The sequence below is a fragment of the Muntiacus reevesi genome, chromosome 20, assembly GCF_963930625.1.
Source record: "Muntiacus reevesi chromosome 20, mMunRee1.1, whole genome shotgun sequence".
Taxonomy (NCBI): Eukaryota; Metazoa; Chordata; class Mammalia; order Artiodactyla; family Cervidae; genus Muntiacus; species Muntiacus reevesi.
Window position 1 is genome coordinate 11052439 of NC_089268.1, and position 16854 is coordinate 11069292.

At 48.9% G+C, this 16854-nt stretch overlaps 1 protein-coding gene across 7 annotated transcripts in view; it reads left to right on the forward strand.

Moving 5' to 3' along the window:
- ANKS1A (ankyrin repeat and sterile alpha motif domain containing 1A) overlaps positions 1-16854 on the forward strand; it is a 165313-nt gene that overhangs the window by 98935 nt on the left and 49524 nt on the right. For all 7 annotated transcript variants that reach the window (XM_065913196.1, XM_065913199.1, XM_065913195.1 and 4 more), the window contains one exon: positions 6864-7450. In XM_065913196.1, the coding sequence (XP_065769268.1) occupies positions 6864-7450 (587 nt within the window). The remainder of the gene's footprint in view (positions 1-6863; positions 7451-16854) is intronic.

Genomic DNA, 16854 nt, shown 5'->3' on the forward strand with positions numbered 1-16854 from the left:
TTTGAACAGGTAGCATTAACAGGATCTTGCATTCATCCAAATATGGATGAATGAGGAGGAGAAGGCATTGAGGATGAGTCTGAGGTTTTGAGCCTGGTTAATTGGGGAAGTATTGTTCAACTAACAGAAACAGGGGATTGAAGGAGGGGCACATTTGAGGAAATAAGTTCAATTCTGGATTATGTTAAGTTTGAGGTGTTTCAGTTACCACAATAACCAGCTAGAAGTGCTCCATAAACTCTTGGAAATGTGGGTCTGATGTTCAAGAAAGATGTAATGATTAAAATACAGATTCATGAATCATCCACGTTGAAGTGATAGATAATATAAGAGAAAATCAGTTGCTGAGGGAAAGATTGGAGAGATTGAAGATGTCAAGAATAGAACTTACATTTAGCAGCAGAGAGGAGAAACATGGGAAGATAACCAGGATCATACAGTGTCTTGGAAGCCAGGCTAAACTTCCAAAAACCCCCAGGTAGCTGTCTGTCTTAAATAAGATTGTCCAGAAGTAAGGAGTCTAGAGCTAGTATGGCAGTTCACGGTGGTTAAGGGCCCAGTTTCCTTCTGCCATCTTAGAGTTCAAGGTAACTGCTCAAGTTTAAGCTATCAGCACAGACCAGAAAGAAGAGAAGAAGACAGTCTTTAAAGACACTTTAAAGACGGTTCTCAAAAGTTGCACAAACCACTCTCACTAATAACCCATGGGCCAGAACTTGTGGCTACACCTAGCCACAAAGATGAAAAATTCAGTCTTTATTCTAGGTGGCTGTGAGCCAGTCTAAAAAAGTCCCATGACCAAGAAAGGAGGAGAGAGTAGGGACAATTAGTAAACAGTGTCAAATAATATAGTAGAGCTAGAAGGATAAAGACTAGAAAAATAATTGGGCAATGAGATGGCCTTTGGTAAATCTTAGATGAGAAGATATACTTCTCAAGTGGGAAGAGATGATATTACCCCCAGATTTTGACATGATGTTAAAAACAGTTAAGGAGGTTTGATCTAAATCATCTCAGTAAATTGGTGCAATTATCCTCCCAAGAGTATAGGCACCAAGGGAAGAGGCAAGGAATTGATCTTATGGCGAAATCATAGTTTTCATGAGGTGAATAAAAGCATGACTGTGCCTGGTAATGAGGGTTGCATTTGAATTCCTTCTTTCCCACTTCTTGGCTGGCAGCCTTGAGGAAGCCGTGTAACCTCTTTAAGCCTCAGTTTCTATGGATAAAATAGGGATACAGATTCCTCCCTCGTGGTTGTTGTGAATATTAAAAGAGAACATGCTTAGCACAATGTCTGGCACAGAGGAGCTAGTACATAATACTTGGTAGCAGTTGGAAGACAGCTGAGTTAAATTGGTAGAGGACTCAGTCAGTTGTTTCTTGAATATTCAGCAGGGCTCAACATTCCAGCAACTGGAGAAGAGAAAGCAAATGGTTGTGAATACTCAGTATTTGAACTGGCAGAAGATCAAGGGACACGGAGATGGCAAGTGTGCTGTTAAATCAGGCCTGGTTAAATATCATGGCCGAGTAGAAGCTGATCCAGGCAGAGCTGGTGATACTGAACAGGGAAGTGTGAGGGGCCAGAGGTCCATCAACAGCCCGTGAACAGACTCTTAGGGAAGAGTTTAGGGAAACGGGGAGATATCAGGTAACCAGGACCAAGCCTAGTAGAACGGTCCTGAGTCTCAGAGTCGAGCTGTGCCCGTGGGCGCTGTCGGGAGGAGGTGGTTCCTGACCTGAGTGTTCTCCATCGTGCGATCACACACAGCTCTGCACTAAACTTGCAAGATGACTGGACCTGCCCTGGCATTTGACTTTTATTCTGCCTGGTTCACTTAGAAGAAACCAGTCTTCTCTATTGAGCTGGAGTAAAGGAAACCAGACTCGGCGCCGTGTTAGCATGAAGAACAGTTTGGAAACCGTTGTAAATGAAAAATGCTAATGATGGCAACTTCCATTAACTGAATGCTTCTTACGGGCCAACCATGCTCTGGGTTCATTTACACTGATTAGGTCATTGCATATCTCCAGACAAATCTTCCGAGTAGAGGCTATTTTTATTCCTGTTTAATAGATGAGGAAGAAAAAGTTAGGTGTTAGAGCTGGCCCTTAAGCCCTAACGTGGCCAAATCCAAAGCCTATTTAATCATGAGGTTAAATCATTTTCCCTGAAGCCCTGCTACTATTCATGTTTTAATGTCACAGAGCTGGAAGGGAACTTAGGTCATCTAATCACAGATTCAAACCATACTAAATCTCAAAGCCTTGGAGAATGCATCCCAACCATTAATTTTTGAGAGAGACCCAGAGAGGAAAAGTCACGGGCTGCAGCTCCAACGTGGGCCTCCTGAATCCCAGTCCAGCTCTTGTTCTGTTTCTCAGGTTGTCATGGAACAGTGTGGGCTCTCAGTCTATTTGTCTTGTCAGATCATGGTCTCCAGCACATGTCTGGATAACCTACTCAGTACCTTCTTTTCGAGGGAAGCACAATGACCCTCCAAAAACATCCATGTACTTGGGAGTTCCCTGGACACACACAGTTTCTGATGCTCACCACTGTGACTAAGCGTTTGGAAGGTTCTAATCCTAAGGGCACAAAGAAAGTAGAACAGCCCAGGAAACTGGAGTAACCTAGCCTTCTCCTCTGAGCCTGGGGATTGATTTAACATAGCAAGTCCTCTGACACGCTGCATTTTTCAGCCCTCATTTAAACTGGCAGAGGTGACTGGAAATGTGTAAATGTTAAAATGTTATTATTCAAAAATGCTTGAGAATCCCCATGGATCATCATAGTAATTAAAATGCATCAGAGAAGACCCCTTGCTTCAGCAGCTCACAGGACAAAAGGAAAAAATGGAAAGTTGAAGGGACTGGGAATTAGCATGCTGGTGTGCCCTGCTGTTGAGTGGAGCAGCGGGCCTGGATGTATGGCGAGAGTGGGGACACAGCCCTCTGCACGTCCTGTCCCCTCTGCTCCTCTCCTAGAAGGGCAGGTGGGAGGAGGGCCATGGGCAGGGGAGGACGAGCATTGAAGGAGCTGTGGCACCCCCAAGGTGGGAGCATGGTGACTCTCAGTTGAAGGACGGCTGTGGGCCCGCGGGTTCTCTTCTGGACTCCGTGAGTCCTGGGCACAAGGGTCCTGTCTCTGATTTTTCTAATGTAGTTCCACTTTTTCTGAGGCCTTCTCCTTCAGTGTCCAACTCAGAATCTACCTCCTCTGAGAAGCCTCTTGGTTCAAAGTTATCATACACTCGTTACTACTCACTGTACTGTGCATTTGGTTTATACGTTTCTTTAATCTTTCCTTTGAATTCTAGTTGTTTCTGTACACGCTGGTCGCTTCCAGTAACTGAGAGGCTGATGGAGCAGAGGCCGTGCCTCCGTCTCTGCATCTTCGGGTGCGCCCTGAAGATGGACGTTTCACACACGTGTGCTGGTGGAGGAGGGATCACAGCGACAGCGCGGGGCTGTTTCTCACTGGGCTGATTCTCATTTCCGCCTTCTCCCTGTCTTACCTCTGGTCACCTCCTCCTGTGTCGAGACTTATAAGGATGATGTCTGTACTTGGCATGTGCAACAACATGTTGCACATGTTGACAACAACGTGTCAACAACACGCTGACAACCCTTGTGACAACCTGTGAGGAACAGAGAAGTAGTAGGTCTCATCTGTGAACAGAATATGAATAAGAACAGGTGTTAACATCTGTTCGGAGCTGGCATGTGCCAGGCATGGTCTAAATGCTTCGCACATAAAATTCCCATAACAATCTTATGAAATAAGTACTGTTAAGATCCCAGAATTATAGATGAGATTGCCAGGCACAAAGAAGTTCAGTAATTTGCTTAAGAGCTGGCTTTTGGTGTTGGGGTTTGGGGGAGATCTGGCTTTTGATTAGTGTATTATATTGTTAACACCTTGTCCCTAAGAGACCTAATATTATCCTGATTTTACTGAAGGAAGGGACTGTTGAGTAGATCTTTTCCCACTCATTGATTTTCCGGGAAATCTAGCTTAGCCTTGGATATTGTATTTTATGGGAAAGAGAATGCTAGCTTGTTGAGATCCTCAGGTTCTTAGATCTTGACAAGCTTTTCAGATGCCAAGGTGTCTTTCCTTGGGAATTCCTGGGTGAGTTGTGTCACATAAGAATCCCTTCCCATGATTTCCTCTACTCTGGTGGACTGTGGTTTCTCTAATGGGATTATGGCCCTCAGAAATTCTTACTCTTTGCATATTTCCTCCTGCCATAAGTTTCCATTCCTTTTTCTGCCCACTTCCTTCCTCCAGCATCGGTCTGTTAGGGAGCTCTTGGCATCTGTCTCTCTTTCTGCATTGATGGCCCGCTTGAGTGCATGGCTGTTGGACAGGGCCTTCATTGTTGGTGATGCCAGCAGCAGTCAGAACATGCTCTGTGACCTGGGTTCCAAGGTCCACCCAGGCAGTGTGAGCCTGGCTGGGTCCCAGTTCTGGACTGGTGTTTTTCTTTTGTTGTTGGACTCCCATCTCCTCAAAAAAGTTGTCAAGTAAGGAGCTAGAAGCTGGGGCCAAGGAAGAGAAGCCTGTTACCAGCGCCCTCTTTCACATTCAGATGCGGTCAGGGGTCACTGCCCTCTGGACCAGGATCTAGAGGAAGCTGGCCATTAGGATATGGTCCTGGAGATGGCCGGTTTTCCACTCTGCTTGACTCCCACTTCCCCTAGGAAGTTCCATTGGCCCGAATCACCATTAGGTGCTTGTGTGGCCCCACCGTCAGCATCATGGGCAGCTTCCTGCAACTGGCAGTTGACTCATGTGGTGTTCATACCCCCAGAGTCAGGGCTTCCTGAGGCCTGAATGAAGCCATGCAGAACTCATGTATGCAGCACTTCCCTGGAGATGCGATCCAGGCTGTTCAGGGCGTATTCAGTGCTCTGAACCTGACCTTTGGGTTTTGGGTGTGAAAGCCCCAAAGCAGTTAAGAGCAGAGGAAGGAGATGCCAGAGTTCATGCCTCTGGGCTCCGGTGGGTGAGTCCTCAGATCTGCCGAGTGGAGCTCCGTGGCCGCCCCTGCTCGACCTCTGCAGACCGGCCAAAAGCCGAGCCCACTGTGGACCAAACCGTCCTTTGGGTGACGGGCTCAGCATTTGGAGAGCTGGTTATTGGGGTTCTTCCTGAAACATGGACCTAGCACTGTGGGACCCTGGCGTTGGGCTTGGGCAGTGCGGGGTTGTGTGTGTGAAGCACGGCCCTCCTCGCCAGACAGCCTTGGGACTGCAGGCCTGCGGATGAGGAGGGGGCGTGCTGTGCAGGCAGGCATGGGAGAGGCCTCCCAGCAGGGCTCTGCCAACCCCGAGGGGAAGCGCACCGTCGCAGTGTGGTGAAGACATGCCTTCTCAGCACTATCAGAACATAAAAGGGATTTTTAAGGACCATGCAGGCAACCTGCTTATTTTAGATCTTGAAGCCCAGCAAGATGAGATCACTGCCAAGGCCACACAGCGAGAGAGCAGATAGCAAGACCAGAACCAGGTGTGCCGACGCCTGGGTCTCCTCCACCTCTCCAGACCAACCTCCGGAGGCCTAAGGGTCTTAGATTTCTCATCTGTAAAAATAGTTGAGCTTGACCCTTTGGGTTCCAGGATCCTCTGATCTCATGAACAGTTTGGAGAGCTTTGTGCAGACTAGGGAATCGTTTGGTCGGTACCGTACATTTCCACTTACAGAGAACGTCAGGTTGAACGTTAGCCGTGGAGTGTGAACTAGTGTTCAGCACAGGGTTGTCATCTGCCCTGCTGATATGGGTTAAAATCGCTAACAGGTCTGGGTTCGTGCAGGGAGAGCCTGTTCGGCGTCCTGGCGCAATACCGATGTTGGACTCTGATTTGGTCAATTATTTATGCTACCTCAGGGCAGAGGTATTTGGTCCCTCGGGGAGCATACAGTAGTGGCTGGTCTCACGAGCTGGTAGTGTCAGGTTTCCGGGATGTTGGGGCCGTCTCAGGAGCACGGCACATGTCTCTTGGCACTGACAAATCAGACCCTTTTGATTTCAGTGGATCAGCTAAGGTTAAACTTAAACAAATAGGGGCAGCTGAGAGGCTTTGCAAAGAGTGAGATGTGCACATTCTCAAAAAAAAAAAAAAAAAAAATTCTGTGTTCCCTAAGGAAGGAAGGATGAGGCGTGGAACTCTGAATCGCCGCCCTCCCCCCCCCCCCCCACCAAATCGGAGGAAGGAAGCATTTATTTCTCTGCTAGTTTGTTTTGCACTTTCAGTTAAGGAATTCCAGGAGTTGCAGGTTGTGGATCATGACTTCTGTTCCCCTCCCCACCCCCCCACATTGCTGCTTGCCAGAGGAAGGGAGGGCGGGTGGCTCTAAATAACACTTTGGCCTTTATGGAAATGTATCAGATGTTCCAGGAGTGAGTCTCGCTTGCTCTTGCTTGCTTGTTGGCGCGCTCGCTCTCTCCCTCCCTCTCACTTTTACACCGTGTTCACTGGTTCTCTCACTTGTGTCCTTTCTGTAGGATATAGTTAGCACCTCCTGTCGCCTTATATAGCAAGGTCTCGTCGTTCATGTTAACAGAAATCTAACAAGGAAGGCTGCCAGATAGCATTAATCAGGCCAGTGTTTGGAATTTCATAAATGCTCTGACTTAGGGTACAAATTGGACATTAAGAACAATACTAAACTGTGTTTTCTGACTTCCTCTCTCCTCTTCTCTCCCTCTGCCGGCTCCCCAGCCATCCAGCTTCTCTCCCTTTTCCCCTGCTCCTGAATTCCTCTGCTCGGCCGTGCGCTTGCTGCATTGGAACTTTGTTGGTTTTTGCCGCGTTTAATTTTGTTATTTCTCTGTCTCTCCGTCCACTCCAAGACCACAGGCGGAGCAGCGGCGGCCGGAGCCAGGACTCTGCGGAGGGGCAGGACGGGCAGGTCCCGGAGCAGTTCTCAGGTCTCCTCCACGGCTCCTCCCCAGTGTGTGAGGCGGGGCAGGACCCTCTCCAGCTGCTCCCTGCCCCTGTCCAGAACTATCGAGAAGGGTCCCCTGCGCAGGGCGCCTGCCCCGAGGAGATGCAGCTGGAACAGACAGGCAGGCGTGCGTCCGGAGCCTCCCCACCCCGCGTGCTGGACCAGAGTAGGAGAGTGGGCCACCCGGCAAGCCTGCCCCACGCCCACAGCCAGACACACCCCAAAACTTCGACACGCACGGCCTCTCCACGCCCTGGGGGCGCCGAGGAGGAAGGTGACCCGAGCGGGGCCAGGAGCCGAGCCCCTCCCACCAGCAGACCCAAGGCTGAGCTCAAACTCAGCCGCAGCTTGTCCAAGTCTGACTCTGATCTCCTGACCTGCTCCCCCACGGAAGACGCTACAATGGGAAGCCGGAGTGAGTCCCTGTCCAACTGTAGCATCGGGAAGAAGAGGCTGGAGAAGTCGCCCTCCTTCGCGTCCGAGTGGGACGAGGTAAGGCTGCGTGTTGTCTCAGGGAAGAGAGCCAGGCTGGCCAAGCCCCCCGTGCTCGCCCCGGTGCCGACACACAGGACCAGAGTAGGGGCTGCGGCTGCCGGCTTCCCTCACACTTCCACCAGAGTGTTTCTGACAGCTGGGAGGGGGCAGGTGCCTTGGAGCCAGGACAGGGGTCTTCATGCCTGCGTGGCAGAGGATAGGTCCACTCATGGTTAATCTGCAGGGCGGAGGCCCAGCAGAGCAGGACTGAGGGAGAAGCGGTTCCTAGAAGTGACATGCTGTTTGGAAATATTTGGATCCCATCGGCCTCACTGAGGGAGCCAGGCTCGCCCTGAAGATGCTGCGGAAGAAGTAGAGAACTTCCTGTGAGCCTTCAGGAGGAAAAGGGGAGATGCAGGCCTGGGGGGATGGGGCTTTGGGAGAAGCTATGGAAAGGGGACCAGAGGGGGATTTTCTGTTTCCCGTCACGTGTGATTCTCTTGTTTTTCCCAGGAAGACCACATGTTCTCCCAGCAGAACCTTCTGCCCATCCCACATTCCTGGGTTGGTGGGGCAGAGGGCTAGGTGGTTCAGGAAATAGAGTGATTGGTGAGAAGAACACATTTGGAGTCTGAGGCCCAGGTTCCTTTCAGAGCCATTGTTACAGAATAGAAGTATGTGCCCAAGTATTTTGCAGTGACCTGTGACATGTCTTCCTGGGCAGAAGAATGTGTTTCTCAAAGCGTGGTAAACATGCAGGGAATGTTCAAGTGCTGCCCTCGCAGGCTTCTAGCTGGGAGGAAGCTGACTTTGAAGCGGACTGGATCTGTCTCCCCGGAACATTTCCACAAGATGAATTTAGCTCTTGGAGAGGAGGGGACCACTGCAGCTGGCATGTCCATTTGAACATTCTGTAGACTAAATGCCCTGCCCAGCCCATCCGGGCTGCAGCTGTAATAGTTATGTAAACCAAAGCTAATCCCATTCCCAGTATGGGAGCAGGGCGGGGCCAATTCCTCCAGCACTCATCTCCAGATAAGATGAGGTTTAGGACTCTGTTTAGTCAGGGACAGGAAGATCCTGTGCCAGAGAAAATCTTCACTGTTTAGCAAACCAGGATTTGGTGGTGAGCCTGTGCGAGATGCCAGGCCACTTAAGGAAAGGTGGTTGGTGTTCGAGAGCGCCTGTGCCCAAGAGACGACGCATAGGAGAGCAGGGGCTTGTAGGGATGTGTGCTCTACCTTTGTTTTTCAAAACAGAGTTTTTCTAACTTACAGTCAAGTGTAGGATAAGGCAGCTTAAGAGTAAGAGACAGTATTCTCTGAAGTGGCAGGAGAAATCAACAGAGTCAGAGCATCAGTGGGAGTGGGGTGGGCAGAGACGAGGCGCATGAGAGGGCGGAAAGGGGGCTTCAGGAAGGGTCACAGAGAAGTGGAGTTGGACATGGACTTCAAGAGCCAGGTGTTCTGGTTAGAACCAGATTGGAGCCATGGGATGGAGAAAGGACATCGAGGTGGAGAGAGCAGATCCGCGAGGGCGAGGGTCTGGGGGAGCTTAGGTCACGTGGCTCCTGTAGAGTGCAGAGTCTGCGAGGAGCGGAAGAAGTAAGGGTGGAAGGTGAGACTGGGACAGAGAGTGAGAGGACTTTGAACGTGAGGCTGAGAGGGAGGGGGTGATGTGGCATCCCGGCAGTGTCTCAGGATTCTTCACAGGGGTGCTGGTCCAGCCTGACGAATCACGCCTTCCTTAGGCCTCACCCTGAGCACAGCCTCCACCCCAGGCGGTCAGCAGTGCTGGATGGCCCTTCACAGGCTGTCCGGGCGCTGTTGGTGTACGCCGATACCGTCTTGGCGGGTAGAGATTGCTGGTGGATACAGGGAACCCAGGGACTCCTGGGCCAGGCAGTGGTGCGGCTAGCCACCAGAAACACTGCTACATGTTAAGTTTGGAAAACTAAAGCCAGCTGAGGACTCGTTGGAAAGCATTCAGAGAATGAAGCTGTGCTTGCACAGTAAACACGAACAGAGCACTGTACGTTTAACCCTTCAGGATTGTTCTGGGCCATGTTATACTTGGTTTTGGGGGATATCTCTATCTAAAGAGAAACTTGAGGAGTGTTTCCCACCCTGTTTGGCCCTAAATGCATGGCTTGGCAGACTTCCCTAGAGCAGGGCATTAAGTAATGGCTGCTCGCCACCCACCCTGACCCCTGCCTGAAGGCTACTTTGCCTATATCCTGTGCTTAACAATTTTATTTTCTTTGTCGTCATTAGCTCTCCAAGGGGTCAGGAAGGCTGCCCTGAAGGAGCATGGGCCCAGCTCAACTCTTCACCAGGGGGGCCAGGAGGAAGAGGGGGGCTCTGGGGCAGGACAGCTGCGACCCCTGTGCAGAGACGGGGTTACCCGTGGGTTGGCCGGGCTGATCCTGGAAGGCCGCACAGGGCAGCATGTGGGGCCCCGCTCCGGAGTTAGTAGACCTGGCTCCAGCAACTTCACCCCCGTGTGGGAGGCTCCAGGAAGCCTCGGAGTGGTTACCCTCATTTGTGAAACCAGAGGCAGTCAAGTCTGTGTTTCAGAGGTGTTTTTACCAATTAGGTATGTTTCAGCACTCAGCACAGTTCCCAGTAGGCATAAAGTGTGGAGTGAACGGTAGTTATTGTGCCTGCAGCTTTGGAGGGAGAGAACTGGGGTCTGGAGCGTCTTCAGAACTTGAGAAAGGCAGAGCTTTGGGGGAAGGGTTGGTGAAGACTGGAAAGTTCAAGTGCTTCAGTCTCCTGCCTGACTCTGCCCCACCCAAGACGGAAGAGCCCGCCCCGCCTGGGAGAGGAGGGCAGGTGCCCTACATTGTTCTTTGAGAAATTAATGAGTTTTTCTGCCCGATTCCCTGAGAGGGAGGAGGTTAGAGAGCAATCCGCAGCCTCTCTCCCCTTTATTGTTCCGATGTCCCTTCTGCGTCCGGGCCTGTGTGGCCACTTGATTGGCTGGGTGTGGGGGTGATGTATGTTGGGCACATGCGCAGTGGATGGTCACTGTTTTCACATGCAGCCTGTTCCTTACAAGTGTTACTGTGGGCCCTGTTGATCGCCCTGGTCCGAGGACTCTGGAAGTTAGCCTGGTTAAGAGCAACCTCTGAGACAATGGCCACTGGTGATGCTTGTATTCCCCCTATTTTCTGTTGTTTCTGTTAACAAAGAACTAATAAGAGTTTGCTTTTAAGAGTGCTCAGCCTAAGAGGCGCTGTAAATCCCATCTTCAGTAGACACTTTCTGTGTTCTCCACTCAAATCAGCACCTTCTTTGTCTTAACAATCCCTTGTGGCATCATAGAAGGTAAACTGAGAGGCTGAACATAAATAAAACTGTAAAATACATAGATGAGGAGTGGGAAAATCACCTTCAGCTCTCTACATAGTTAGTCCCTGTTAATGTTGGATATATATCCAAATTTGAGATCTTAGTACATTTGCTGGTTTATAATTTGCTTTTCTTACCTAATGGCTGCATATCGGGGATGGCTTGCTGTGGCACTGTCAGTAAGATCTGGGTTCAGGTCCTCATTCTGAAAAGCACAGTATCCTGTCTCTGCTTATATCATCGGCTTAGTTTGTTTGTTCTAGCTGCTCTCTGGTTGTTAGACGCTGTGCGTGGCGTCTTCCATCTGCCCTTCAGTGTGTTCCCCACCCTCTCTCCCTGCCTGTGTACTCCCAGAGTAACCCGTGCGCCTGTGTGACCCGTGTGAACTGCATCACTCGGCCAAGGAAATCTTGGATTGGCTGGGTTGCTCTACTGAAGCCCCGCAGCCCTGTGAGAGGGAGACCCTGTCTCAGGAGCTGTTCTCTGTGCATTTTGCTAACATTCCTCCCCCAGACCCTCCAGGTCTGGGGCTCCATCCTTGTTCCGCTCTCAGTCCCCATCGCAAACCTGTACCAATAATCCCTTTATTTAGCTCCTTCAGTTCCCCAGTTCGAATGTGCCTTCTTTTTCTTGCAGGGATCATGAATGATACAAACGTTTCTAGCACGGTTTCTGTCAGGTCTAAACAACCATAGATGGCTGTGTGCTGGAGCAGTCAACGTGACTCTTGCATGTAAATTGTAAATTAATCTTCATTTGCAGATGAACCAGAAGGCGTGGTTATTCAGGGTGCCGGGGAGCAGGAGAAATTCATCATTTAACTGGAAGACTTTCCCACTTCCAACTCTAGGGAAGAAACCTGTTCTGCTTCCACACGGTTGGCAGTGTCGACAGCATTTTAGCTGTGTGTTCCTGCATCAGCTCCTTAGATGTATTTTAATCCTCTGTCACTGCACTGCACAGTGCACCCATAAGTGTACACACACACACACACACACACACACACACACACACACACACACACACACACACACACACGGCAGTAGCAATTGGTGTCTGGTCAGATAGTAGTTTGAATATATAAAAGTCATAAGGGATCAGATAGGTCTCACTCATACCTGCCTTTGAATGGGATTGAAGCTCTGGAAAGGAAAAGCCACAGAAGGCCACTGGTCTACTTAGCATAAACATTTGAGTCATTTAGAACTTAGCTATAGGCTTAAGTGATGAATCTGTGTTTTATAATCAGCTTTCATCAATATTAAACTAGTGAGAGATGGGTGAAGAACAGGGACATGCTTTGTATACATTTTGCGCAAACAGAGTAATCTCTGGCCAGGGGTTTGGGGAGTGTCCTGGTTTTGACTGAAATGGTAGCTGCAGGGACCTTGAGTCCCTCCACGTGGAGTGAAAGGGCAGCAGCCAGGAGGGCACCCTCCCAGTCTGGGTCCCAAATGCTTTTCCAACGGGCTGTCCAGTTGGAGGCATGATGTCATCGAGAGAAATGCTGATTGGTTCAACTCCACAGAGGCTTTGCTTGCTTTTAACCCTTGAGGGTCAGGTGTGCAAGAAAATACCTTAGATCTAAAACAGAGAGATTTGGGCTTGAGTTTCCGCTGACCGTGGCTGAGCTTCCCACCCCACTGTTCTACACTGTGTATTGTTCTTTATTATGTAAACAAGTCCTTTCTGCTGAGCACAGCCTCCCACTCAAGAATGTGACCCTCCTACCTCTGGGGACAGCTTGGAGCCTGGAGTGACTATTTACGTTGCTTCTAGATTTATTCAGCAGTCACAACTTTTATCCTAGAACCTCTACATTCCCCTTGGTTTTAAGTGGTCTGGTAGAATTGAGGGTGTTTTTGTTTTCATAATTTAAAAATAAGCTCATTTATTGAATAGCAGCAGTAGTGTTAGTCACTCAGTCATGTCTGATTCTTTGCCATCCCATGGACTGTGGCCCGCCAGGCTCCTCTGTCCATGGGGATTCTCCAGGCAAGAGTACTGGAGTGGATTGCCATTCCATTCTCCAGAGGATCTTTCCGACTCAGGGATCGAACCCGGGTCTCCTGCATTGCGGGCAGATTCTTTACTATCTGAGCTACAGGGTATAGAGTCTTTAAGTAAACAATTTTGGCCTTTTGTCTGATAAATCCATGTGATTTTCTTAGTCTAGATTAAACATATATGTAAATATGGGCATCTCCATGGCCTGGTGCATTGTGAATAAGCCAGAGCTGGTCCTGGCTCTGCAGTAGGCCAGTGATGAGAAGATCAGTGTGGCCACCCCTGCCTGCATCTCCAGATTTCCTCATTGGTGTTTTTCCTATCTTTTTACTCATTCTACCTCTCTGTTTTATTTACTTACTTACTTACTTTTGGCTTCCTGGGGTCTTGGTTGCCGTGAGTGGGTGTTCTCCAGTCACGGTGAGCAGGGGCTGCTCTCTAGTGCGGTGCGTGGGCTTCTTGCTCTAGGGGCTTCTCTCTCTTGTTGCCGAGCGCGGACTCGTGTGAGGGCGCAGCAGCTGTGGCTCAGGGCTTCGCTGCCCCGCAACACGTGGGGTCTTAGTTTCCCAGCGAGGGATCAAACCCGTGTCCCCTGCCTTGGCAGGTAGGTGCTTAGCCACTGGACCACCAGGGGAGTTCCGCTTCTTTATTTTTCTCGATTTCTCTTTTTTTTTTTTCACCCCTTGGCTCTTTCATTTTCATCTGTTGCTCTTTCCTGTCTTTTTACTTTCTTCCTCCTTCCTCTTTTTTTTTTTTTTTTTCTCTTCATTCTTATTTTCACTGGTGGCATCAAGGAGAGGCTTTGCTAACAGCCTTTCATTCTCAGCCTTCTCCGCCAGGGGTTTTCTATTTTTTGTTAGATGTCTTTATATTCTACAGAATATCTTACTACTCGTGGTATAGTGAAAACAGTGTGGACTGCACTTGGACTTCCTTTGAAATCTGTGACCCTCAGCAATGACACAGAGTTCCTTTCTGGATGCCGCTGTTGTGCTCTCGCCCTCAGAGATGCGACCCTGTCTCTGCTCTATGTTTTCATGGAACACTGCCCAACCCCCCTGGAGCTCCTTTACTTTCCTTTGTCCTGCTTTCTTCCCCAGCGATGTTCCTTTTTGGTGCCCCCAGGGGAGTAGCCAGTGGGGAACAGGAGTGCTTGTGGCCTGAAGATTCTGGGCAGGGCCACGATGCTGAGGACTCTACCCCAGGCATTCTGCTCTGTCCTGCTCACGAGCTCGAATGAGCCAGTCTTCGCGCCACAGGGCCCACCTGTCCGTAACTCAGAGCGGCCTGTTTATCTATCTGGACAAGTGGAAAACTACCTCAGCTCACTAGGAGCCTACAAATGACAATTTGTCTGACAGTCTGTTCTTGCCTGCCCCGATTTAAACAACCAGGAAGCCATTGTAAACTCAGTGGAAGTGATGTGGTTTGTATAAATGTTCCAGTTCCTTTCTGCTTCGGAGCTATTTTCAACAGACCCTCCAAGGAAAACCAGGGCGGTGCCTTGTATCTGCTGTGTGTTTGGGCATGCCGTCCTGGGGTCTGCTGCTGGGAGAATAGCTCTGTGCTGGCCTGTAGGACCCGAGAGAACAGCCATTCTGACAGGTGTGAGTTGACAGCGCATTGTGGTTTTGATTTGCATTTCCAGGTTGCTTAATGATGTTGAGCACCTTTTCGTGTACCTGTTGATCACTTGTTTGTCTTATTTATTTTTTAATTATTTATTTTTGGCCTTGCTGGGTCTTTGTTGTTGCACAGGGGCTTTTTCTGGTTGCAGTGAGCAGGGGCTACTCTGTCGTTGCAGTGTGTGGTTTTCTCATTGCAATATCGTCTCTTTTTGTGCAGCCCGGACTCTAGGCACGCAGGCTTCAGTAGTTGTGGCACTTAGGTTCAGTACTTGTGGCGCTCGGGCTTAGTTGCCCCATGGCGTGTGGAATCTTGGACCAGGGATTGAACTGGTGTTCCCTGCATTGCGAGGTGGATTCTAAACCACTGGACCACCAGGGAAGCCTGACTGTCTAATTTAGAAAAATGTCTATTTAGGTCCTTTGCCCATTTAAAAATTATTATTATTATTATTTTTCTTTTTACTACAGAATTGAATTCCTTGTATGCTTTGGATATTAACTCCTTATCTGGACACGTGGTTTACAAACGTTTTCTCCGATTCCATTGGTCACCTTTTCATTTTGTTACTGATTCCCTTTGCTTGTGCAGAGGCTTTTTAATTTGATGCAATCCTACTTGCTTATTTTTGCTTCTGTTGCCTTTTGCTTTTGGTGTCAAATTCCAAAAATGGCTGCCAAGATCAAGCATCCTAGTGATTTTTATAGCAACTATTTGATCTTGTCCACTATTTGATTCAGTTTTCCAAATGAGGAAGCTAAAGTTTGCAAGCTGAAATGACTTGCCTAAGATGTTGGTGTTGTTAAATGAGGGAGACCAGTTGGAGCTTCTAAGTCTTAATGAGATTGTAGTTATTAATAGCGTATAGGTGAATTGAATTTTCATTTTGGTATTAATTAGCAGTTACTTTTCAGTTCTTATTTAACCCCAATTTATTGCAGCCCTATTTTACTTTTCTCCCCAACTCCAGAAAAAGAAATTTTTTTTTTGTCTAGGTATATAAAGGAGAGTAATTTGGAAGAGGGAATCCTGGGAAAATGCATGAGTTTTTCTTTTCACTATTAAAATTCAAAGCATCTCCTCCCTCTATTGACATCCCAAACAGAAGCCTGTTAGGTGTTTTCTTTTGTGACTCACAGACTGATAAGATGATTTCTAGCAAATTCTTAAATCAAGAAATCAGAAGGAATCTGAACAAAGTCACTTCCACGTTTCCTGAGGTGGTGATCAAGCTTTAGCTTGGAAACCCGAAGTGACCCCCTTCTCCCATCCGCCGTTACTTGTGTGAAATTGTGAACACTCCTTCTCTATTTCCAGTTAGAATCTGTGACTTCCACCCCATCAGTTCTGGATCTTGCACACTGTCCTGCCTAGCAGTTCTGTAGATATTTGACACTGCGATTCTGTCCTCCCACCCTCAAACCTTCTCATTTCCTTGCCAGGAAATCCAGCTCCTTCCTCAGCTCGGGTGGTTGTTCTCACGCCGCCTCCACCCCAGCTCTTCTCTGGCTGCGTTCAGGTCTTCAGGTCCTCTCAGAGTCGTAGGACATCACTACACATTGCATTATATATTCTGATGGAGTTTTACTTGTCACGTACCACCCAGTAACACCTCATCAAGGAGTTTGATGAACCTCCTACTCCTGAAAAATCACAGGAAGCCATTTGTCAGTGAACCCAAATCCAGGGTCGTGTGTGTGACCCTTCCAGAGCCCCCTCTTCCCCCTTAGGAGGCCATACAGAGAGCTGCTCTGTGAAGTGACTGACGGCTCCTGGTTGCCTTGTGAAGCTTCTGCCCGCGCTTCCTGTCTTGAGTCAGAGTTCAGCCTCTCCTCTGTTGAGCTTTTTGGCAAAATCGGCAAAGAGGTGTGACTATACCTGCTCTCTTCCTGACAGGCCAAGGGGCTGCCTGGTCCCTGAGACCTTCTCAGGCAGTGTGTAGCCTCTGTAGGACTCTCACTGTGGCCTTAATTTAGAGGTAGAGATGCTTTTGTAGCAGTTTCTTTTTTTTTTTTAAGCAATAGGATGGATGAGATTTGGGGAAGCCTGTGTGGTATAAATGACCCCATGCCTGGCTCTGTAAAGGGTGTCTCAAGCCCTTATATGCCCTTAACTCTGAGTGCTTCCTCTCCATCCCCACCTGCCTTCCTGGTGTCAGCTCGACAGCTGCCACCTTGGTGTTCTGCTTTCCCCTGGGCTTCTCCTCTAGTCCATGTTACTTGTGACTGCCTTGACATAGTCCTAAATATTTTGTATCATCTCCCCTAAATGAGAACCTCCCTGGTGCCCTATTGCTATAGCACAAAGCTGAAAATTTCTCGGCCTGGATTCATGGTTCTGCAGAGAATAACCCAATTCCAGCTTCTGCACATGGCTTTCTGTCTCATCTTGCACTCCATTTTTCTGGTTCCCGTCAATTCCTTTACCCACTATTTT